This window comes from Phodopus roborovskii, unplaced genomic scaffold (assembly GCF_943737965.1).
Source record: "Phodopus roborovskii unplaced genomic scaffold, PHOROB, whole genome shotgun sequence".
Lineage (NCBI taxonomy): Eukaryota > Metazoa > Chordata > Mammalia > Rodentia > Cricetidae > Phodopus > Phodopus roborovskii.
This window is the reverse complement of record NW_026126003.1, coordinates 279,853-305,656: the sequence shown is the minus strand read 5'-3', so window position 1 is coordinate 305,656 and position 25,804 is coordinate 279,853. Positions and strand designations below refer to the sequence as shown.

At 44.4% G+C, this 25,804-nt stretch overlaps 1 protein-coding gene across 1 annotated transcript; it reads left to right on the top strand.

Annotated features, from left to right (window-relative positions):
* Positions 1–495: 495 nt before the first annotated feature.
* Prkx (protein kinase cAMP-dependent X-linked catalytic subunit) lies at positions 496–24,635 on the top strand. Its single transcript, XM_051179295.1, has 9 exons — positions 496–676; positions 8,565–8,733; positions 11,110–11,373; positions 15,928–16,047; positions 17,787–17,882; positions 20,054–20,111; positions 21,177–21,254; positions 21,604–21,755; positions 21,984–24,635. Exons 1-8 carry the CDS (start codon positions 511–513, stop codon positions 21,730–21,732), a joined length of 1,080 nt encoding a protein of 359 aa, XP_051035252.1. The 5' UTR covers positions 496–510; the 3' UTR covers positions 21,733–21,755; positions 21,984–24,635.
* The last annotated feature ends 1,169 nt before the right edge of the window (positions 24,636–25,804 follow it).

Here is a 25,804-nt window from a genome sequence, read left to right as displayed (position 1 = left end):
GCAGCAGGAAGTTCCTGCGCCTCTTCTTTCTTGCTTCCTGCCGAAGGGGAGGGATGTTAGCCGATATCCCCATGTCCCCGGAGCAGCCCCCTCGATCTCTTTTACTTTGGCGCAGGTGCGCCCCGTGGGGTCCGCCAGTAAGTAACAGGCAGGGCGGGGCTGAGACCAGGCTCCTCCCAGGCCGGGGTAGGCGAGAGGGCGGAGCGCGGCGAAGGCGTCTCCCCAATCGCGTCGTCCCGCCCCCTCCCAACCCCCGCTGGCGTAGACTGGTCCCCGCCCAGCCGGCTTCCGCCGGGAATGAAGAGCGTTGCCGTTGGCGCCGGTCCTGCGGACCCTAAGCGCGTCCGCGGAACCCCCGGGCCGCTTCTGAAAGACCTTCCCGTCGCTGTGAGCCACGCCGCGCTCGCTTCCATTGTCCGTACGGCCGTGGAAGCCAAGACGCGCGTGCGAGGCCTCTGCTGATGCCGAGGCTGCTGTTGCACCGCGGTTGCACTGTGCGTCCCCCGCCCCATGGAGCCGACCGCGGGGGCTATGGCGACAGAAAAGGATATTGCGGCCCGAGACGAACCCGGGGATGCCAAGGTCTTGGCGCCAGCTGGGGAACCTCCGTTCAGGACGTCGTTCCCACACAAAGCTGGACACTCGATGGAAGACTGGGACACCGTGGCCACTGTGGGTGAGTGAGAACTCGCGTATAGGCGGTCACGCAAGGGTCCCCTGAGACCCTGGGGCTTTTATCTCCCTCACATTCAGTACACGGTCTCCGGAAACGGGGCGGCCCCACGTCACAAAGCTTTAAGGAGGGTGAGGTGACTTCACCTTAGGGACTCGGTGGCTCCCTGCTAGGGTGCCAGTCACCCCGGGGACACCACGCCCGGCCTTCCAGGCGCTTGCGCACCGGCTCAGACCCGGGATGCTGCGGGATATAATCCAGCCTCCGGAGTATGGACCCCTGGTGGGGCTCGCAGGGCTGCGTGACCTCCGCCTCTGGGGGACCCTTCAGGGACCGGTATGACAATGTGTTCCCCGCATCTCCTGTGCGCACGGATCTCGGTTTTTCTTTAGTGACTCCAAACTTGGTATCCCGTGACCCCCCGCAGGTTACTGGGGAAGCCAGTGGATTCCCTCACAGCCTGGGATGCTCCAAGAGGGCTGGGGTCGCGCGACTTCTCAATCTAACCCCCCGGGAGTACGGAGCGTCTGAGACCTCGGTCGCTAGGACAGTTGCGCCCAGTGTGTTGATTTTTTAGGAAACTGTTCCTGGAGGAGGGACAGAGGGAGGGAGGGACTGGCATCCTCTGCAGGCAGAGATTGTAGAGTGCATCCCGGTGCTGGAAGGAAGTCAAGTCGGGGTTCAGGGCCAGGGCTGAGAGAAGATTAACACCTTTTCAGCGAGGCGGTGAGATGGCTTGATGGGTAAAGGAGCTTGCGACCTGAGTTCCATCCAGGTTCCCATTTGGAAACTGACACTTGCAGCATCCCGGTTTATGACTGATATTTGAGGGAAACGGAGGCCGGTTGAATGTTGTTTACTGATGATGATGTAGCCTTGGCTGGCCTTCCTGTCACTGTGTAAAGTACCCATTCCCCTACCAATCCTTCCTAAATGCTGACATTGCAGTCCTCCTCCACCGCAGATTGGTTATAAGATGCTAGGAACTGAGCCTCACCCTTATTTTTGACACATTATCACTGCATAAATTCAAGCTGACTAGAGACTCCAGGCAATCCCCCTGTCTTAGCTTTTCCAGTGGTGGGACCATAGGGACTCAAAGGCATTCAGTGTCTCAGCTGGTTCTTCACCCTTTTGTTTCTTAAGTTTTTGGAGACATAGACTGTCTACATAGCCCTGGTTGTCCTGGAACTCACTCTGTAGACCAGGCTAGCTTTGAACTCCTAAAGATCCTCCTGACTCTGCCTTCCAAGTGTTAAGATTAAATTCTTGCGCCACCACACCTGAGTCTTGAGTTAATTTTTAAATTCACTTATTTACAGTGCACAAATTGGGGGGCAGTACATGTGTGGGGGTCAGGGATTAACTTTTCCATGTCTGGTGTTCTGTCTTCCACCAAGTGGGTCCAAGGTATTGACCTCAAATTCTTGGGTTTGGCAGCAAGCCCCTTCACCTACTGAGCCCTCTTTCTGGCCCACTGCTTCCAGAGCATGGACCACATTGAGCATCTTGGGAGCCTCCCTAAGTCATGTCATGTCCTGAATCCTACAACCTTTCTTTACTGTGAGCCTGTTCCCTCTAATCCTTCTAGAAGGACCTGGGTGCAGAGGTCTGCCTCCCCTCTCCCCCACAATCCTTTCATTTTATATGCATTCTTCTCACTGAATCCTCACATAAATCTAGACCATGTCTATGACAAACATGGAGTTTTGGGGTGCATTTGAGACAGTGCTCGAGTGTGTATCCCTGCCTATCCTGGTACCTGATGTGTAAAACAGGCTGGCCTGGAATGTTGATGCCTATAAGTACTGCAGGGAACCAATACCCACCCCACCCCACCCCTGCCATGCTCGGGAAGTACTTTAGAGCTCACCAGGCAGCCCTGTATCCCCTGTCAGTCCCCAGAACACACTCTACTCTGCATTCTTCAGGAAATATTAATGGTATTGCCTCCTACCTGAAACTCACTTCTCCATTTGTTTGGAAACTCAAGTAATGAACATTCCAGGCTGAAGATGTGACTCAGTAGGTACAGTGCCTGTAGCTTAGTTGGAATAGTGCTTTAAGCCCCGTGGGAAGACAGTTTGTGGTTCTACAGATACAGTTCATGTGACTCAGTGAACAGAGTATAGCTCAGTGGATAGAGTACTTGTAGCTCAGGTGATACAGTGCGTCCATTCAGTGGGTAGAGTATTATAGCTAAGTGGGTGATTGTGACTCAGTGGGTAGATTGCATATAGCTCAATGGACATAGTGATTGCAACTCAATAAGTAATAGCATGCTTGCAGCTCAGTGGATCTCAGATGGAAATTTGCTGAACAGGACCCCTCTGCTTGGCCAGACCTCTCCTGCAGTCTTGTTTCCCTGGATTTATCCGTGTGTCTCGTCCTTAGATGTAGGGTGACTTGACTGGATGTCTGTCAAGTTGCCACAGGATAGCACTAGAGAGGAATTGCTGAGGGTCCCATGGAGAGAGGGTTCCACCTGGTAGACCATAATGATGATAATCTGAATCTAAAACCATCTAGGAGAAACTTACGGTTGTTACATTGAGGCAGGAGATGCCCGAGCATAGGTGGGGACTCAGAGTGCTTAAAAAGGAAAGAAAATGATTCAGTCAAAAAAAAATCAGTCACCAATCAATCAGTACTGCTAGGCACCAGCATTCATGCCTGTGGATGCAATGAGCAAGTGCATTATGTTCCTGCCTCCATGACATCAGCCCCTCTACAAGCTCCACCTTCACTGCTACATGCCTGGTTAGCACTAAAGGAGTAAGGTGTGAGATTTGCATACCATTCATGGGTATGTAAATATACCCTTATCCACATTGTACCTCAAAAGCCTCTGGCCCCTTCTAGAGCAATCCCATCACCATCATACACTGGAAAGTAACTGTTCACCCATCCAGCACTGGGCTGTTCTCTTTGCAAAGTTCCTAAATGTGGGAATGCTGTGCACAAGGCCCCTCACCTCATCACCACCACCCTGAGAGCCACCTTCTAATTCCTTGTGGTTTGTGGGTGCAGGGCTCATTGTCAGAACCAAGCATCTACCCCGATTAAGTGAAGGATCATGGGATAGAAGGAAATGGCCACTGGGCATTGGGAGCAACCAGGAGGTGAACTGAATAGGAAAGGTCCTCCCTAGGGCCTCAGGGTGGCAGGGCTGATGCCCTGCACCTCGCTCTCCTGTCCTTCGCAGGAGGACAACAGGTGAACCTACCCAATCTGTGCCATCTTAAGTCCTAGCCCCCCCCCTCCCGCGCGCGCCATTTTGCCTAGAACCTATGTGCCATCATCTTGATCCTCACCCACCCTGTGCTATCTTAAGTCTCACCCATCCTGCATCATCCTACGTGTCCCCTAGCCTGTGCCATTTTGGCTTGACCCTGTATGTACCATCTTGAACCCCACCTTGTGCCATCTTAAATCCCACCTACTCTGGGCCATTTTGACTTGAACCTATATGCATCTTCTTGAAAGCCACCTACCCTGAACTATCTTAACTGAACCTACCTTCACCATCTTGTATTACACCCACCCTACTCCATCTAAAATAACCTAAATGCACAAGCTAGAATCCCACCCATTGGCATCCACTGCCTTGATTTATTCTTTCAGGTTTCTTTTCCTGACATTTTTTTTTCCTGAACACTCTCTTAGGACATCAGGTGTCTGTCCTGTCTTCCTCATACTCAGACTGTGTGTCTGTTCATCTCCTCAGCCCCTGAATCATTGTGATGGTGGCTCTGGAGTGAGTTTCAATATGATTTTTCTCTAGAGCTAGGGCCAGATTTGGGGCACCACCCAGAAGGAGGAAGGCAGGAACTTGTCATAGCACCAGTCACACAGGCCAGTGCTTTTTCCATCTACTCTAGAGCCTGGGTACTCTAGTCTGAGTCTAATCACACTCTAAGGACAACACCTTCATTCTCTTGAGGACTTATACATCCTGAGGCTTTCTCTGTATTCACTCAGATTTGCATTTTAGTTTTGAAGTGCTGGGCATTGAATATAGAGCCTCATTTACACTAAGAGCATCCCCACCTTCTCCCTCTTAAGTCTCCTCCCTCCTTCCCTTTTCATTCCTGGGTTTCCCCCTGTGTGTAGCTCAGGCTTTCCTGGAACTCACTGTGTAGTCCAGGCTGTCCTCAAACTATTATTGATCTTTCTGTTTCTACCACAGAAGTGCTAGGAATAAAGCCTACCTCACCAGGCTGAGCTTATGCAAAGATGGGTACTGAGCCCTGGGCTTCATGTGTGCTACAGTAAATATTTTACTTTCAGTTTTATTTCCTATCTGAAATAACCATCAGGCCATCACACTTCCTTTACTTTAAAAAGATTTTCCCCCTGAGGTTGAGGGTGTAACTCCGTTGATACAGTGCTTGTGACTCTGGGTAGAGTGCTTGTAACTTAGTGTATTGTGTCTTCCTGTGGGCGGCCATCAATGCTAATAACACATTGGCTTACCTGACACTTGGCACCTGTAGGAACATTCCAGGTTGTGCTTTCAATGCACTCTTGTACTTATATTTTCCTTTGTGTGGTTGGGGATGGAATGTAGGGAAATTTTTTTATTATTACTTGTGGGGGATGGAACCTAGGACCTTGTGCATTCTAGGCAAGCACTCCACTGAATTACACACCTAGTCCATAAGAAAACTATTAGTATTATTATTGCATTATTATTATCATTGTCATTATTAGTATTATTGCTCTTGTTGCTGTGCTAGGTTCTGGGGATACAGCCAACAGACTCACTTTTGCCAGGCATAAGCTGCACCCCCATCCCTTCCCACCCACCTCTTTAAACACATCAGGTGCTACATTGACCTGGGACAAAAATTGACATTTTCCAATATGATAGGATTGTCCCTACTTGTGCCCCATTTGTTACTGAGACCTAGTTCTGGACATCTGGGTCACTTCCATGTAACATCTGTGTCTGCTCCCCCAAGAGCCTTGTTACCCACATAAAAATTCATAACCTCCATGCCAGACATACAGAAAATTACTTTTGGAAGGTTCCAGTTATCCATTGATGGGGCACTTAATACCATTTGTAGACTGTGAGTAGTATGTGGACATTATCTTCCTACTCTGAGATAGTCATTTTTTGAAATTTGGGAGGCCACTTATCCATGTGGCACAGAAGGCAACCTCAGAGTCTGTAAGGGCTATAAAATTGTGTACAATTAATTTGATTGGTGATGTTTGTTACCTTGCTGACCCCATGACCTGGGTGTCACTTTACAGGTCAAGGGACTGTACTAGAATGACTGATATGAATGTCTCGAGCTTAAGCACTGAAGACTGATTTTGCATCACATAAGGGCTGGGGCATTTAGTTGTCTGGACAGATACAATATGCATTTGGGTGATTGTGGATGTGTTGGTGGCTCACAACCAAGGGATTGGGGATGGAGGTCGTAGGTGGTATAAGGACAGACAACTTATGCTTGGGCCCAATGACAACACAGTTCTTTCTACAGACTTTGATAATTGGTGTGGAATGTCTATTAGCTAGCTTTCCATTGCTGTGACAAAACCCCTGGCATAAAAAAATTATAAAGATTTCTGTTAGCGCCTGGTCTCAAAGGTGTCTGTCCATGGCTCCATTGCTTTGAACCTGTGGTGATACAGTGCATCATGGGAGCATGTGATACAGCAGAGGTGCTTACTACATAGTGGCCAGGAAACACAGAGAGGGGAAGACTGGGGTCCTAGTGTCAGCTTCAATGACATACCCATGATGAGCTATGTTTCTCCCACTTGACATTAAATATCACCTTGCCCTAGGAGTTTCTGGTACTTTCTGCTTGTCTTTGTTCTGGCAGTTGGCGCTCTGCTGTACTGTGTTTTTCCACGGTGTTAGGTTTCTCAGGCTTGGCTTTGTCTCTGTAGCTCCCCTGCTCTGTGTAATCCCACACCATCAGCTGCTTCTGCACCCACAAGCCACAGACACAAATGTGAAGGAAACAGGCCGCAGCCATCTGATGCAGAAGCCATCCTGTGGTCTACACATCTTTTAGGCTGTGCTCACGCGGTGTACGTGAGACACAAAACTGATGTGCCACGCACCAAGCACAAGCACAGACGAGGGTTCTGATGTCACAGCACTTGCTTTTCTCATTGCCATAACAAAATGCTTGATAATCAAAATTTAAAGGAGGAGGGGATTATTCTGGCTCAGTCCATCATGGAGACAGTATGATAGTCAGCAGCAGAAATGACTGCTAGGGCTCAGCTCTCTTTCTCCTTTTTTATTTAATCCAGGACCCCAGCAAAGGAGTGGTGATGCCCACATTCAGGGTGGGATTTCCCACTTCAAAGAATCCCATATTCAGGGGTAGCCTGAGGCAGGCCCTGATGAAATTATCTTAAGAGCATTTTCAGCATGATTACCCCAATCCTCACTGAAATGTCTATAAAAACTCCCACACACTTTTTAACCATCTGAGCCACTCTGGGACAGTCCTGGCTTCCACTCAGGGACACTTGTGACTCTGTGTGCCTCCTCCAATCCTGTGTGCTCTGTGACAGGTGTCTCTTGATTAATCGGCACCTTTTCTAAATAACAAAGCTACAGAGACCTGTTTTATATCCCAATTAATTTATTGTAAGTTAAGATAGAAGAAGTAAAAACGTACTTTTGAGGCTGGCCATGACAAAGCATGCCTTTTGCTCCTTTAACAGCACTTCAGTGCTGAAGGAATGTGGTTTCATGGTCATTGGGCTATTCCGCCCACTGTCTAGTTGAGGGTGTGTCCTTCTTGATCCTATGCCTAGTTCTAGCTTGCGCTAGGGAACATCCTGCATGTTTTCAATGGTGGAAGAAGACTGGGGTTTTATGAGTTTTCTTTTTGTTCTCTCTCTCTCTCTCTCTCTCTCTCTCTTTTTCTTTATTCTTTTTGGGAAGGGGGTTGAGACAGGGTTTGTCTCTGTAACTATCCTGGCTGTCCTATAACCCACTCTGTAGACCACGCTGCTGGCCTTGAACTCACAGAAATTTGCCTGCTTCTGCCTCCTGAGTGCTGGGATTAAAGGTGTGTGCCACTACTGTCCAGCAAGGTTTGCTTTTTCTGAGTACATATTTTTTTAAAGATTTATTTATAATGTATACAGTGTTCTGTCTGTACTTATACCTGCAGGCCAGAAGAGGGCACCACATCTCATTACAGATGGTTGTGAGCCACCATGTGGTTGCTGGGAATCGAACTCAGAACTTCTGGAAGAACAGCCAGTGCTCTTAACCTCTGAGCCCAGAATTACTCCACCATCCCCAGTGGTGGTAGCACAAGCCTTTAATCCCAGCAGAGACAGGTGATCTCTGAGAGTTTGAGGCCAGCCTCATCTACAGAGCTAGTTCCAGGACAGACAAGGCTAAACAAAGAAACCCTGTCTGGGGGGGGTGGGGGGGAATACCCCACCAGATATCACTGACTCTAGTATCTGGGTTCTTCTCATGGAAGTGTTTAAATTGTGACCAATTTGAAATCCAATCTCCAATGCATATAGCAAGCAATTATATTTTTTAAGTTTTAGTCATTATTATTACTACATGTATGTGTATTTGCATGCTATAGCATCCTGTGGATATCACAAGAAAGTTGTTGAGTGGGTTTAAACCACCCTGTACCCCACCTTACATGAATTCCTAGATTGGAACTCAGGTTGTCAGGTTTGCAAGGCAGGCCATTTACCCTCAGAGCCTTTTCCCTGGCTGCTTGATTGACAGTTGTATATGAAAACATAATCATAAAGTCCTCAGTTTCTCTCCCTGTGTCCAGCTTTAAAGCCCTATGTGGACATCGTGTCCATTCCTCAGATACGAATGCCTTTCCTGATTCAGGGGAGACTTGACTGGCTGCATTGCCTTCCTCAGGCACCGGAACCTTTGGCCGCGTGAACTTGGTGAAGGAGAAGACAGGCAGGCGGTACTATGCCTTGAAGATTATGAGCATCCCGGATGTCATCCGCCTGAAGCAGGAACAGCATGTGCAGAATGAGAAAGCAGTCCTCAAGGAAATCAACCATCCCTTCCTCGTCAAGCTGTGAGTCCTTGGCTCCTTCTTTCTTAGTTCTCCACTTCCCCAACATTATTCTCTGAAGAGTGCTTTTGTAGCTCAGTGAGTAGAGTGCTTGTAGCCACATTGATTGAGTGCTTGTAGCTCAGTGGAAAGAGTGCTTGCCCTTACCTAATAGAGTGTTTGTAGCTCAGTGATGTGAAATAAGAGATGATACCCAGTTTTTGTCCTGATTTATTTTTAATTGTGTGTGACTTTTAACACCAAAATAGTACCCACTAATAGAGTCCAGAAAATGGTTCTATATCCTCCTGGAACTGTTGTACTACCTAACCAGGCGCTGGGATTGTAACTCACATCCTCCACAGGAGCAGCAAGTGCTCTTAACCACTGATATATCCCTCCAGGCCCAACCCATGAGTTTTTATAACACCTCCTTTTTGTGTGACCTGAATAGGCCCCATGATGCTAACATTAGTCTCTTCAAGGTTGATGCCCTGTAAAAGTCAAAACCTGGGTCTTTTGTTACAGCACTTAATCAAGGTGACAAAATAACCAAATTATTCGTTCATAATTTTCATATAAAACTCAACTGGTGATTTTTATCAGTGTTAAATCCTTTTTTGCATTTTAGAAATATACACACATATATAATATTCTCTCTCTCTCTCTCTCTCTCTGTGTGTGTGTGTGTGTGTGTGTGTGTGTGTGTGTGTGTGTGTATTATAATCTGTTAAGGTCCATACATGCACATACATGCAGAGATCAGAGGATAGCACCTGCTGTCATTACTTAGTTCATACTAAAAGTTTAAGACAAGGTCTGCTGCTTGCCTTCGACTCAGCCAGTATGATAGTCTATCCAGTAAGCCCTGGAGAGAATAAATTACCCAGCATGGCATCATTGAAACACCACCACACAATATCCATGCTATTCTAGCGTTTTCTATCCTGTCAGAACATGATACTACAGTCAAAATTCATTAGAATAACATAGAGTTAGAGTGTCAAGTTGAAGAGAGGGCTTGGAGATTAAGAGCAACTGCTCCTTTTGCAGAGGACCCAGTTCAGTTCCCAACACTCACCTTGCAGCACACAGTCACCTGTAATTCCAGTTCTGGGAGATTTAATGCCCCTGCTGGCCTCTTTTTCTGCTGTACTCTTGTACACGCGCGTGTGCGCACACACACACACACCCCACATACAGAGAGAGAGAGAGAAGAGAAAGATGTTGCTGTGTGCCCCTGGAAAGCAATGATGTTTGTGGATTAAAACCTTGTGGATTAAAACCATGATAGATGGTTGACAGATAGATGGATTAATAGATAGGTAGATGGAGGATAGATGTGAGACAGTGATGGATGTTTGGGTGTATAGGTTAAATAGCTAGATAATAGATGATTGGTGGATAGAAGATGGATGGATGGATGGATGGATGGATGGATGGATGGATGGATATGTACATGGTTTTGGTTAAGGTCAAGATGTCAAGATGTTAGTGAAGGTCCCACCTAGGACAACAATTTCGCACATACTATCCCTGAAAACTTTACCCTCAGTTTTTCTCACATAGCATCCTGTGACATCTTAACATCTACTTACAACCACAGTCCATCTAAGCACAACCTTACCATTTAGGTGAGCTGACATCAGACATCTTAGACATCCTTATTAGTTACTGCCCAACTTTGATTCTTTTGTTTTGATAAAACAGTAACTAACCCAAAGGGACTGAGAGTAGCTAAGAGTTAACTGGGGTTTCACTTCTCTGTCACTCTCCCCCCATCTTGGAGGGAAGTCAGAACAGGAACCAGAAGCAGAAAGCTTTCATTTAGCACAAGAAGCCTTATCTACAGTGGGCAGGTCCTTGTATGTCAATAATCAAACAGAACACTCCGTGCAGACACCTATAGACCATTCTGGTGTAGGAATTGTCTTACTGAAACTCTACCTAGGTGACTCCAGGCTGTGTTAAAACTAACTGCACATATTCCCCCAGCTAGGGAATGGTGTCACCCACAGTGGCCATGGTCTTTATCCATCAGTCAACTGAAAGAAGACCCTCTTTGCAGACATGCCCATAAGCCAGGAAATTCTCCATGAAGGCCTTTCCCAAGTGACTCTGGGCCATCAATTGACATTAAAGCTAACCAGGGTACATGCATATGTTTGCACCTATTTGTTTATTTATCTTGATATTTATCTTGATATCTGTATTTATATTTTGATATATGCATATATGTACCTGTTAGTGTCTGAGTATACCAGTATATTAATGGGAACATCTACCTCTGTATATCCACAGTCTATATACATGTCTTGCCATCAGTCTGTCAATCACCAACATCCATCTGCATCCATATCTAAGCACACCCCCCATCATGCACTCTGTTGTTTCTCGTAGGTTCTGGACTGGCCATGACAACCGCTTCCTATACATGCTGATGGAGTTCGTGCCTGGTGGTGAGCTGTTCAGCTACCTGAGGAACCGTGGCCGCTTCTCCTCCGTTGCTGGAATCTTCTACTCCACAGAGATTGTGTGTGCCATTGAGTACCTGCACGCCAAGGAGATTGTCTACAGGGACCTGAAGCCTGAAAACATCCTTCTAGATCGGGAAGGGCACATCAAACTCACTGACTTTGGCTTCTCCAAGAAGCTGGTGGATAGGTAAGTGGGGACAATCATGGGGTCATCAGAGATTAATTGAAAATTGAAGGTTCGATTTAGATGGGTGGACAGAGGGGCAGAAGATGCATGGTAGGCTCTGGTGTGATGCACCCATCTTTCCATCTGTCAAATGGGTATCTCATTTCTTTTCCTATTGATGTCGTAAAACACTCCTAAAAAAAAGCAGGTTAAGGAAGAACAGGTTTTTGTTAGTTGGTTCCTACCTGGTTCCACATGGGATTGTTTGCCAATGGGAGCATGTGTAATGGGCAGCTGCTCACATTGCAGCTCCATACAGGAAGAGTAAAAAGGAAATAAGGCTGGGTTATCAAACTTTGAGCCCACCCCTGGTGACCCACTTCCTTCAGTGGGGGTCTGCCTTTCCTAAGGCTTGTCCAGTGTTCCCAAACAGCACTACCTGCTGGATACCTAACATTAAAATGCCTGAGTCTGTATGGAACAGTCCACATCTGTACAACCTTGGGAGAGGTAGGTACCCCTTCAGGTTGTAAGCAAAGAAGAAAAATCATTCTGTCATCAAAGTGTTTGAATTTTCTGGAAAATTGTGATAACTGTTCGTGTGTGAATGACTTCATACTTGAAGTCATTTGTGCATGCACAAATATGTATATATATGCAAATATGTATATATTTAAATGCATCTCTATATTGCATGTATAATTATACAATTTATATATTTATATAAAATTGTGTATATATATTTATATGTATGTGTTTTATATACACAAAAATGTTCAGGGATAATATAGCTGGCTCACATTTTCAGTTTTTCATTTTGTTTTATTGTGTGTGTTTTTTTTTTTTTGAGACAGTGTTTCTGCCTGTCCTGGAACTTACTTTCTAGACCAGCCTGGCCTTGAGCTCAGAGATATCTGCCTGCCTGTGCCTCCTAAGTGTTAGGATTAAAGGCATGTTCTGCCACCGCCCAATGGCAGTTCAATATTTAATGTACTTTTTGCCTCAGGGTGTATTTATTTTATGTCTATGTGTAGTGTGTGTGTGTGTGTGTGTGTGTTACTCACAGAGGCCATAAGACGGCATTGAATCCCCTAGAACTGGAGTTACCGGTGGATGTCACATGGGTGCTGGGTACTAAACCCAGGTTATCTGCAAGAGCAGCCAGCACTCTTAAGATTGAGCCACCTCTCTAGCCTCCATCTTAGTGTGTTATATTTATAGAATTCTTTCCTTAGGTTCCTTTGCTCATCACTAGGGAACTCTTTGCAGACAATGAAGAAGATGGTGTCATATTCCTGTTAACCCATAGCCGGGGGAGGGGGAGTGGAGGGAAGGCTTCACATTGAGGGAATCATGTACTTTCCAGCCTCAGCAGGGTATCTCTGTATAGGAGACAGATTCTCTGTGGCCCCAGTACTAGCAGAGTGTACTAAGTACCCTTGACCAACCAGGCAGCCATTGAGGTATTTTGCAAAAATAATTGTATGCAGAGAGGTTCAAGGCTGTAGAAACAAGTCAGGTTCAAGGCTGTAAAAAAAAATTCCTACTAAGGCATGCAAGCCTTCAGCCTGAGGCAGACACAGACTCAGCTTTAAGTCAGGTAAGTAGAGCTGTCTCTGGTACAGTTACCTGTGGCATTGTGGGCTACCGTGTGCTATGGACCCTGATCTTGTTCTAAGTTATGCTACAAGGCTCAAAATCTGAGTTAGTGGGTCCAGAAGCATACACGAGTCTATCTGTATTTAAGATGAATAGGCACCTTAATGTGAGTCTGTCTTTACTGTAAATCTTTATCTTTTTCTGGCCATGAGTCTTTATCTGTTAAACAACGACATTGTTAAAATGAAAGTCTTTGTTGTTTCTGCCCAGGTTATCAAAGATGGCGGTGGAAACCTTTACCGCCAGCAATGAAAGCTGTGGTCACTTGATTTCATTGTGGAGGAGTAGGAGGCACAGGGGGATGTGTGCAGCCCAGACTTGTAATGACCTATTATGAATGATTTATTGAAACTTGCCTGAGGATTCAGAAAGCAAAGTCAGCCACAAGCAATACAAACAAAGCATACACCTTTAATCCCAGGACTCATGAGATCTCCAAGTTCAAGGACACCCCAATCTACACAAGATTGATCTAGTTCTAAAGAGAATTATAGCTGACACCTTTAATCCTAGGACTCAGATGTATGTAGATGTATGTAAGACAGGAGCAAGGTCTCTATATAGAGCATTCATTCTCCAGCCACACTGAGGACAGGCAGCAAGACTAGCCCATTCAGCCTAAGGTAGTGGTAAGAGCTAGTGGCTGGCTGCTTTGCCTTTCTGAACTTCAGCTTGAAGTTTGAACCCCAATATCTGTCTCTGGGTCATTTATTTTTCATGTTACACAGACTGGCCTGGCACTCAGCAGGCAGCTGAGGATGACCTTGAACTCCTGATCCTCCTGCCTTGACTTCCTGAGTGCTCAGATGACAGGTCAGCATATCTACACCTTGTTTATGCTGGGGATAGAATGTGGGCTCTGTGCCTGCTAGGCAAGAGCTCTACCCATTAAGCTCCACGCGCCCCACCCATGAAGCTGTAGGCAGTCTACTCACTGACCTATACTTCCATCCCTGCAAGTGTCTGAGTTGAACTGCACCATCCCTCTCACCAGGTCTGGATTACTTGTTTACAGCTTCTGGAACTGAGTCCTTTTTGTACATTCCACTTGCAGAACTTTTCTCCCAATCTGTTCCCTGCTCTATCTGGTTTACTGCACAGAGGCTTTTAGCTTTGTATCCTCACCTCTGTCAACCTTCCTGAGCCACTAGAGTCCTTTTTAGAAAGTCCTTGTGCTGTGACTTGTGCAGGTCCCCTGGAACTGGAGTCACAGGTGGTTATGCCACCACAATGTGGATGGTAGGAATTAAACTCAGGTTCCCACAAATACTTACTCACTGAACCATTGCTCAAGCCCACTTTTGAAAAATGATTTATTACATTTATCTATATTGCATGGGGTGGTGCCATGGTGTAGAGGTCAAAGGACAGCTTGCAAGAGTCAGTGCCCTCTTGCCTCCATGTGAGTCCTAAGAATTGAACTCAGGTTGTCAGGCTTGACAGAAGTGCTTTGACCCATTGAGCATCTCCTCAGTGTTTCAAGCATGCTAGGCCAGCACTCTATCAACTTTACCATGGTCCCATCTCCAGCACATTCTCATCTTATTAAATCTTGTATGGCTGAATTTATTTTTAGTTGAACTTTTGAAGAAAGAAACTATCTATTTTTCTTATTTTATATGCTGTGCAGTTTGCAGATGTCAGCAGCTGTTTGCCACGGCAATTGGCTATTTTTAAATATAAATTAAAGCCAGGCATTGTTACACACAACTTTGATCCCAACACTCAAACAGCAGAGGCAGGTGGTGGATCTCTTGTGAGTTTGAGGCTAGCCTGGCCTACACAACAAGTTCCAGGACAGTCAGGGCTGTTACACAGAGAAATGCTGTCTCAAAATGGACAAAACCTCTGAAGTTCTGATCCTCCTGCCTCCACCTCCATGTCTTTTGTTTGCCATGATGGAAATTAAACCCAGAGCCTACTGCATGCCAGGCATATGCTCTATCAACTGAGCACATTTCCAGACCCTATCACTAATGTTAAAGATGATTAATACTGCATATTGATTTAGCCATCTCCCACTCTCTCTTTTCCTAGTATTCTTTACTACATTCAGTTTTTTTCTTTTTAATTATATGTATCTGTGTGCATGTTCATGTGAGTACAGTACTGTCAGAGGTAAGAAAATGAGCATGAGTCCATTAACTAAATTACATATGTTAATGCTTGTAAGGAAGACATTTCAGTGAAGAACATGTCAGTGCAGGGTTAGTAATCAACATACATGGAGCAGCTGGGTGTGATGGTCCATGACAATCCCAGGGGTGGGCAAGTTTGAGGCCATCCAAGGTTACAAACAAAGAAAAGAGCTTAGATTCAGAAGTCATCATCATCATCATCATCATAATTATTGTGTGTATGCTGAGTGTTTGGGCACATATCTGCCAAGGTGCATGTGTGGGAATAACAGGATAGCCTTTTGCTCTCTGTTCTCTCCTTCTACCTCCTATGTGGATAAATTTTAGGGTTGTGCAACTTTACTAGCTGAGCTATAGTGAATGCCCAAAGTTTGGATTTCCAAAGCTTTATGGAACAGGTTCATGTACTTAGGCCCACAGGCCAGACTAATGGGAAATCCTTTACTGAGACCCTTCCCAGGGGATTCTGGGTTGTGTCAGTTGACAGTTAAAGCTCACAGCACAGCTTCCCCATGCCTAGAAAATCGATCTTCCCACAGTGAATATGGCTTGTGACTCAAATACTTTATCATGAAATCTTACATTTGTCACTTGAGTTGGTGCTCAGAAAGTTTTAGATTTGGGAGCATTTTGGTTTCTTTCCGTTAGGAATGTTCAACCTATTTTGCCATATGTCAGTTTTCTGCACAGTGTCCATACTTGGGACAGGGTCTTCATCAACTGTATGTTACAGCACCTTCCAAACTTCATGGGTTCCTTACTTCTGTCATCCCCACAGGACGTGGACCCTCTGTGGGACACCAGAATACCTCGCCCCAGAAGTCATTCAGAGCAAAGGCCATGGGAGGGCCGTGGATTGGTGGGCACTAGGCATCCTTATATTCGAGATGCTGTCTGGGTGAGTGACCCTCCTAACAGTTGGCACATGGAAACACTCACATACCCCACTATCAAAATTTGGAGGGTGACCAAGTATTTATTTTTCTTAAACAAGAATTTAAATTTTCATAGACATCCATAATTCCTTATGTGTAACATTCATCTTTTTTGTGGGATGACACATAAGCCTGAATAGTACCCACAGTGAACAAATGATACCAGCCAAATAGCTTAGTTAGTGATGGAAGAGTAGGCAAGGAAGGCAAGATTGTGTTATGATTTTTACCCTAAATTCCCTTTCTTAGCAGTGCATAGGACATGGGAGAGATGGGCTCTATTTCTGTCTCCCAGTTGACAGTAAGGTTAGTCATTCCGGAGGGTTACTGGTATCTGTCAAGTCTAGTATACACCTGAGAAAATTGTGTAAACATAGAAAGTGAGATGCCCACAGGTAGGTATAGCTGGGGCAATTGGAGGCCAATACCATGGCAGTGTTCACCTGTGTAGACCTAAAGAGTCACTGGCTTCTGCTTGGGAAATGACAGTTATTCCAGCCCCGTGTTTTGGTTTTTTTTTTTTTTTTTTTTTTTTTTTTTCCCCTAGTGCCGAGATGGAAAGTTCATCCTTTGTGGATCAAACCAAATAGTAAAATAGCTTGCAGGAGGATTTTACTAAAATACTATGAGATTTGCCAAGAGGGAGCATCCATCTACCCAACCATCCATCCATCCACCCACCCACAAATCCATCCATCCATCTATTCATACATCTACCCACCAAACCATCCATCTGGTCACCTATCCAGACACCTACCTGTCCAACTATCAATCCAGCCACCCATCCATACACCCATTCACCCATCCATTCCCACTCCCATCCATCCACCCATTACCCACTCACCATCCACATACCCATCCATCCATCCACCTACACATCCATTCATCCATCTGTCCATCCACCCACCACCCATCCATCTTCCAAATCATCCATCTACCCATTAACACATCCACCCGTCTATCCACTCTTCCAGCTCCTGGAGGCTCCAAATATTCTTGGCTTTTGTGGCCCCATCAATCTCATCTCCATATGGCTTCACCTGTGGTTTTGTATCCCTTCTGTCTGTCTTGAGGTTACTGTTATTATTCTTAGGGTCATCCTTACCCAGGATGGACTCATGTCAAGATCTGTTACTCATTCTCTAGGCAAAGACCCTATATGCAAATGATGTCCCAGACATGAGTTCTGGAAATTTTGTGCATATTGTGTGTGTAAACAATCCATGAAATATACTTTCTTTGAAATTTATACATATAAAACCACATTTATATGCACGAAATTTATAATATAATTTATAAGGTGTGTGTGTGTGTGTGTGAGTACGCACAAGGGAATGCTGTGGAATCAATAGAAAATTATTGTTTTCATGATGAAGCGACTGTGAAGAAGAGCCTGGGGTCCCAGTGTCTTTTTGAAGGGCACATCTCCAATAACCTAACTAACTTCCTTCCACTGAGCCCCACCTCTTGAAGGTTTATAACTGTCAGTTCCACCCCTGGCTGGGGAGGAAGCCATCAACAGAGGCTCATTGGGAGACATCAGGACCCTCTCCCTGCCCTCCCTGTCCTCCTGAGACCAGTTGTCAATCAGTAGGTTCATCTGACACAATTTTTTTGCGTTCATTAAGCAAAAATTGTAATTGGCACAGAGTAGACATAATTCTGTATTTAATAATGCTAAAAATTCTTCTCTCTGTGACAGGTTTCCCCCATTTTTCGATGACAACCCTTTTGGGATTTACCAGAAAATCCTTGCCTGCAAAATAGATTTCCCCAAACATTTGGATTTCACCTCTAAGTAAGTGCACTTGCAGTTTCCTGCCCTATCCCTATGTTTATTTTCAACATTTTGTGAAATAACACAGCAAGCACAAACTCCTGACAAACACTCTTGATTCATATCAGTCACTTTTTCCACATGGAAGGGAAAACCTTTTACTTATTCTCATTTTACTGAAATGTAATATTTGGAAGGCCAGTTCTATATCTCTGTCCTCTTGTGATAGAAGGAGTTGAAATTAAATCAGATTTGGAACCAATTGCGTAAGTGATCATTCTGTCCATCCATCCATCCATTTAATTTATTAGTTATTAGTTTACAGATTGAGAGAGGGTCCCACTTTGTAGCCCTAGATGTCCTGGAACTTGCTATGTAGATGAGCCTAGCCTTGAACACAGAGATATTGGCTCCCTGAGTTCTGAGATGAAACCTGTGCACCACCAAGCCAGTCCTATTAACTTTGTAACTTGTTTACATTTTTTAACTTTTTTTGAACCACTAAGAAAAGAGGGGCTTAGTGGGAGGAAGTTAGTTTATTGCAGGTAAGACTTTGAAGGAGATGCTGGGCTTCCAGGCTTTCCTTCATGATCATTTCAATGTGTAAATACAATGTTTTATTAATTTTTGACAATTCCATACACATCTATGGTATATTTTGCTGAGATTGGCCTATATATTTATTAAGCTAGAAGGATGAAACTCTGTGGCTCTATAAGTGATAATTTTTCTTCTTTTTTTTTTTTTTTTTTTTTGTCTAACTGAAATTGCACACATCCTAAAGAATTCTTGCATGCAAGATGTTTAGAGGTGGACAAGTTGCTTAAAAAAGTGCCAGTATTCAGGCTGACCATTCATTTAATGAGGATTATGGCAAAATTAGTGGAAAGGGGAAAGAAGGATTAAAAGCATATAAACGCCTTTGACTTTCCTTGATGTGAATGTGATCAGATGTGAGCATTTTCTAACAAGAATGAGCCTTGATCTCCAATTGTTTATTTATTTAGTTAATTGGGAAGAAGGGCCCTACATACCCCAGAATTTCTGATACTCCTTTTCTAGCCTCCCAAATGCAGGGTGACAGACTTGTGCCACCATATCCAGGGTGTGCAGTGCAGCAGATGGAACCCAGGGCTGGATGAGCACTGTACCCACTATGTAAGCACCTGAGCAACTGAGCAACAAGCACTCTGCCCACTGAGTTACAAGCACCCATTCCACCTAACTAAAGTCTTTGTCAGATATTATCATAGGTGCTGTGGATTGCAGGATATTTGAGCACACCTGCACGCATGCGCAAGCGCGCACACACGCAAGACATCCCATCTTCACCCTGCCTTAATTTCTCCAAATCTTCAATTTACCACAAATGACTACCCTGTCCTTTGCATTCTCTTGTTTTTTATCCATGATAAAGACACAGGAGAGTGGCTGGTATTTGGGACTTCATTGAGCAGGTGTGCTCAGCCTGCAAACTCAGTCACCCTATACAGGACTGTGTAATGGAACACAGCTGTGGGCCTGCACGGTAGCCTTGTCAGTTACCCAGGAGGAAATGATGCTGGGATAGATCGATCAGTGGTGAAAGGTTACAGGCAAAATTCACTGGATGGAGGGCCTGTAGCTCAGTGGGTGGAGTGCTTGTTACAGAGTTGGCTGAGTTGGCTGGGTTAGAATGCTTATACTCAGTTGGTAGAATTTTGTCACTTGGTGCATAGAGTGCTTATAGCTTGGTAGGGAGAGTGCTTGTGTCAGAGTTGGCTAGGTGCTTGTTGTTCAGTGGGGAGAGCGCTTATACCTCAATTGGTAGAGATACAGAATCTCAGTAGAGTACTTAGGAATTGAGTATTGCATAGAGTACTTGTACCTCAGTGGTCAGAGTATGGGTGACTCAGTGGGTAGAGTGCCTGTGGCTCAGTGGGTAGAGTGTTGGTGGCTCTGTTGGCATGCCCCCAAGCCTGGGCTCCATCCCTTACCATGTAAATGGTACACATGTCTGTAGCCCTGCATGTAGAACGCAAAAGCCAGAGGTCAGGGGTTAGCTCATTGTTAGACATGGGAGCCCAGGGTGCAAGCTGATCCCTGCAAATGCTTTCTCCATGGACATACTGTATAGGGGCGCAGGTAGGGTTTGTGCCTATGTTGATTCTGGCATTTGCCAGATCTAAGTGGAGTCTGCTCTGGCTGTGCAGGGACCTCATCAAGAAGCTGCTGGTGGTGGACAGGACCCGGCGCCTGGGCAGCATGAAAGTGAGTCATGCCAGAGCATTCCAGTTTGCACACTGATGGTAACACCATCTACTCAGAGGGTCCCAGACAATGTTCAAGTTATTTTTGTGGTTTATTTATTTTTATTAATTATGTGTACATACTACACAGGTGCATTACCTGCCAACGTAAGCAGAGAATACTGGGTTCTCTGCAGCTGCAATTATAAGTTGTCTGCTACCATGTGGGTGCTGCAAACTTAACCTGGATCCTTTGCAAAAGCAGCCATCTCTATTGCTCATGTTTTGCTGTTTTCATGTAGCCCAGGCTGGAATCAAAGTCACTGTGTAGCTGAGAATAACCTTGAACATGTGACTCACCCACCTATTACCTCTCAGAGCAGGGATAACAAGTGTACACTGCTACTCACGTTGACTTATTATTCTTTATTTTTTTAGAGTTTTAATTTATTTGTTCTTTTTTTTTTTTTTTGGAGACAGAGTCTCACCATGTAGTCTGACAGTCCTGGAACTCTCTATGTAGACCAGGCTGTCCTCAAACTTACAGACATCCACTTGCCTCCATCACTAGAATGCTGGAATTAAAGGCATGTGTCACCACACCTTGACACTTATTTTTTTTTCAACTGCTTTATTGGAGAGAGATTTTACACATGCTATACACACACTGATGGGAGATGTCATTCTGTAAATATGTTTCTCGTATTGGTTTATGAATAAAGCACTGTTGGCCAATTGGAAAACAAGATAGATGAGACTAGGAGACTAGGAGGAGAGAGGAAGAAGTAGGGAGAAGTTTCAAGATGTAGGACCAACAGGGTAGTACACCAGGCTCTTTCTCCGGTAAGATAAGAGCACATGGAAATACTTAGATTAATAGAAATGGGTTAATATTTAAGACAGAGCTATCCAATAAGAAATGCTAGTAACAGGCTAACAGCTTTATATCTAATAATCTAATACAGCGTCTCTGTGTGTTATTTGGGGTTGGCGCAGTGGTGGGACCAGAACGGCAGGAAAACCACTCTTAATACACACAAGATGTTTTTCAAATGCTTTTTACTGAGTATATATGTTTATTCTCAAGAACGGGGTAGACGACATCAAGCGGCACCGGTGGTTCCGGGGTGTGGATTGGGAGTCTGTGCCACAGAGGAAACTGAAGGTGGGAATATCATACACCCTTGAACTAAATGAACCCCTCCATATCCTATCCTAACCACCCAGAAAGCTCCTGCTGTGTCTCAGTCTTGCAAATTAATTTACCAGAGGTTTATTTAGTAATTATTTACATGTATGTATGTCTTGTATTTATGTACACCTTGGCAACTGCAATACAAGTGTGCCTTCAGCCCCTCCTTGTAAAATTGACATTCTGAGAGACAGGCACTGAGCTGCCTGGTGTCACCTTTCCCCATGAGCCATGTAAACATTACTGTCAATCAACAAGTGTCCAACTTCCTCACATTTGTGTCTAATGTGTTGCTTATTTATTTATTCTATGTGACACTTAGCCACCCATTGTGCCCAAGTTATCGGGTGATGGTGACACCTCCAATTTTGAGACTTATCCAGAGAGTGACTGGGACAAGAAGACCCCTCCTGTATCCGACAAAGAACTGGAAAATTTCAAAAGTTTCTGAGGATGGGAACCCATTTCTGCAAGGTGAAACTTTTTGCTTTTTCTGAATTTTAAGGTAGGTTGTCATGTAGCTGAGGACAGCCTTGAACTTACCATGAGGAAAATATATACTCCATGCAACGAAGGATGGTGAGTTAGCCAGTGTGTGGGGTTTCTTACAATGATTGACAAGTCAATTGGCAGTGAAAAGGTTACCAATCACTTAACATGCCCACCCCCCCCCACCCTGCCTTTTCCTTTTTTCTTCACTAGGAGCATGAAGAATTCCATGCAGCACTGAGGACCAGAACCGTTTTTGTTGTTTGTTGTGGTTGTTTGCTGAAACACTAGAAGGATCCCTTCGAGGTTAACGAGATCATTGCCCTCAGGACCCGGCTTCATTTCGACAACTGGAAACCCACCTGGTGGGAAGTTTGCAAAATCTGTTAAACTGTAGATGTTTTCCTTCTTCGTGAGTCTTGTGTTGTTGCTGTGAATTTAGGTGGTGGTGTTGTTTCTCTAATGAATTTTGTAAGTTTGAATTTGATCTATTTGATTATAGCTGTCACTGTGTATATGCACAGAAATTGTGCAAAACTGGACTTTTGGTACTTTGACATGCCTGTGACTTGTTTATTTTCAACGCTTTCTGAAAAATCTGCTACTCTACAGGCAAAAAAAGGGTTCGATGTATGCATTTTTAAAATGCTTTTCTATGCATTTTACAGTCATTTGTGTGTGTTGTTTAGACACTGTTTGTTTATTTTGTTCCTCTCTGGTCACTATAAACTCAGACATCGGGAAGCCACATGCTCCGCAGATCCCTTATTCAAAAATATGGCACAAACAAGTGGCTTTCCCCAATCTTCCAGTTTGATGTCTCCAGTAAAATATCCCCTCTTAAAGTTAAGCCAGAACTCTGCATACTGCATTAGCCACATGGCAACCTGGGTGCAAAGTTTGCCTTTTTATGATAATACAAATTTATCTACATTCCCAAAAGGGAACTTCAAGGATCCACCCCTCAAATCCCTCCTCTGTTGTAAATGACGTTTTCTTCCCATCAAACTCAGTCCTGTTGTTGTTCCAGCCCTGTCCATCTGTAAAAATTCAGGTTCTGGGCCGGGAGCTATATTTTCATTGAGCTTTCCCAGTTTCTAATATGCAAAATAACTGGGTTATGTACCATGAACAAACATACACAGGAGATAGAATTCTGGATTATAATCACGCTGACCAACATAGGTACTCTCAGCATTTGATATTACATAGGAAATAATGTAAAATTAGCATAGAAAACATTGCCTTAATTCTAAACACATATGAGATCACAAATACCCACATCTACCCACTGTGTGCTCCCAATATACTTAGCAATCTGACCCCTGATCCTAAAAATCAAATTAAATAACATTAATTGAGCTGTAAATCATACCATGTGATGTCATTGTAGTGACATCAAGTAGTGCATAGGAATAATAATTTTTATTTTAATGTTTTTTTATTGTGTGTGCATGTGACTATAGCACACACGAGGGCCAGCAAAGCACTCCAGAGACCCTACAGCTGGACATACAGGTAGATGTGTGTTGCCCTGTGCATGCTGGGAACCCAACCTGGGTCCTCTGCAGTCCACATAGTTAACATGAAAATAAAAATTAGGAAGGGGTGATGGGGCAAAAACAACCAGGAAAAGGGATGAGGGAACTATGCACCCAGCACCTTCTCATAAACCCATGGGACAGTTAATAAATTACAAATTCCTCAGGTGGTGGTTTGATTCAAACCGAGTACAAAAGATGAAATAATCAGTAACCAATACTAATTTAAAAACAAATCCCTATGCTCTCCAACCAAGACTGATTTTTCTTTTTTTAGTGTTTAGTAGAGATAAGATAAGCTGTCTCACCTCACTAGCTGTTTTGTGTAACACTGTAAAATGTGATGCGATGGCTAAATACTGTTCACATGACCCTCAGGCTGTGCAAATATCTCAACATTGGACCAAAACATATCAATCACCACTGTGCTGTTCAGTGAACCCTAGCCAAGATTCAGCATTTTGTGTGTCTCCACGTTGGAGTGAAAAACTGGGGAACGGTGTCTATCACTCCTGGCTGTAGATTTTGTGGCATGTGGATTTCCTGGGTTTTTTGTGTTTTGTTGTTGCTGCTGTTTTTAATGAAGTTCCATAGGGAGCATTGATGAAAGCCTGACACCTCATTCTTGTTTCTCACACACAATGCAAACCACCTGAAAATTATGATGCAAAGTCAAGATTTTTGCATGGTTTGGTTCCCCCCTCATCAGTGTGTGTGTGTGTGTGTGTGTGTGTGTGTGTGTGTGCCCTACCATTTCTTGTTCCCATCAAAGCTGTGTGTGTGTGTGTGTCCGTGTGCCCTATGGTTTCTTTTTCCCATCAAATCTGCCTTGCGAATCTAACAGCCTTGCATCCAACCACACACTGTCATTTCCTGGGGCAGTAAGAGGGGGGTGCTCTAGTTGGTTATGTAGTAGACATCATTACTTGTGTGATTTAGGGGAAGTGAGCAGGAGCCTCCCTGGCCCTTCCAGTCCTCACAGGACCAGACTCAAAACGCTCCTCAGCAACCTCAGTTCTTCTCACACTGTGGGTACACACCACTTGACCTCCTGATGTAACAGGTGTCACATGCACCGTGCAGGCATGTCCCCACTGCTGAGCACCTGCTGGCTCACCTGAAGTTATCACTCAGAATGAAAAAGCCTTGTTTTTTTTCTTACATTCTAATCCTGCTGCACAACTAAAAAATCACTGTGATTTGTGTATATATCTATCTATATCTTTCTATATATTTGCCCCAGGAAAATTTTTTCTGCTGTCTAATTTATAAAGTAAAACTATTGAGTCCAGGTTTGTTTAATAAAAGTTTGTATGTTAAGAAATCTGTTTCTTCCTTGGTTTTTCCTGTAATTCAAAGTAATACCACGAAATAACAGTCCCTGTCCGTGGTTAATGACCACAGTCATCCAGTCACCAATAGCAGCTGGTGCCCATTTCTCAGAGACAGAACTGAAGAGGCTCAAATAAAGTAAGGTTTATTAAGGAAATGGGTATGCACCCCAGTAAACAGGGACTGGTGATTGTTTCCAGGAATATTAGGCCCCCAAAGGATTTTGCAAGTGTTACAAGCTGCAAACAGCATGAAGGTGTGTAGGGACATAACAGTCAGGGAGAAGGGTGAGCCAGGGTGTGGTAGGACTGCATTTTCCCCAAATACTTGCTGTTACAGGAAGATTTCCCCTAGGGAAGGTAGAAGCTGCTTGGAGAAGGCTGACACATGCTACCATGGGGCTGTATTCAGCCTCTCAGAGGTATCAATGCTTCATTCTTCACCACTTAAAAGCAGAAATCTCCCTTCCTAACCAACCTCAACTAGGATTGTTGGACATGCTCAGGGATCAGCACCTAGAATGTTGAGACAGCCAAATGTTGGCAGCCAAAGTTACACAGCATGACACAGTTTCAAAGACAAGCCATTTCGAAGTTGGAGGGAATAAATATAGATATATAGTGGCAGACACCTTTATAGGATTAGATGCAAGCAGTAGTGCATACCCTACACAGCAAGTCTCCATGAATAACCTATGATTCTGGTGCAGGCCTTTGGCTGTCCTAAGTCTATAATAATAGATTCTTGATAAAGGACTGGCTAAAGAATCGGCTATCTAATGGAATTTCTATGGACACCATATAGCGCTAGAGCAGTGGTTTTCAACTTTCCTAATTTGTGACCCTTTAATGCAATTCTCATGTTGTGGTGACTCCCAACCATATCATTATTTTTGTTGCTACTTCATAACTGTAATTTTGATACTGTTATGAATTATACTGTAAATATCTGTTTTCCAGTGGTCTTAGACAACTCCTGTGAAAAGGGGTCCCAACCTGCAGGTTGAGAAACACTGCCCTAGTGCATCAGGCAACATTGAGAGGTGTAATGCCATAATCAAAGATCAATTAACTTTGTCTGATTAACTCAATCTGCAATTGGCTTTTATTAGCAAAGCAGCTTACATCCTGAACTCAAGACTCGACCATATTGGGGCTCAGC

What these genes read in the sequence shown, in the direction of transcription:
- Prkx (XM_051179295.1), top strand. Translation starts at nt 511, where the DNA reads ATGGAGCCGACCGCGGGGGCTATGGCGACAGAAAAGGATATTGCGGCC. An exon ending in GGACACCGTGGCCACTGTGG is followed by an intron (nt 677 to 8,564) that starts GTGAGTGAGAAC and finishes TGCCTTCCTCAG; the next exon opens with GCACCGGAACCTTTGGCCGC. An exon ending in ATATTCGAGATGCTGTCTGG is followed by an intron (nt 16,048 to 17,786) that starts GTGAGTGACCCT and finishes TCTCTGTGACAG; the next exon opens with GTTTCCCCCATTTTTCGATG.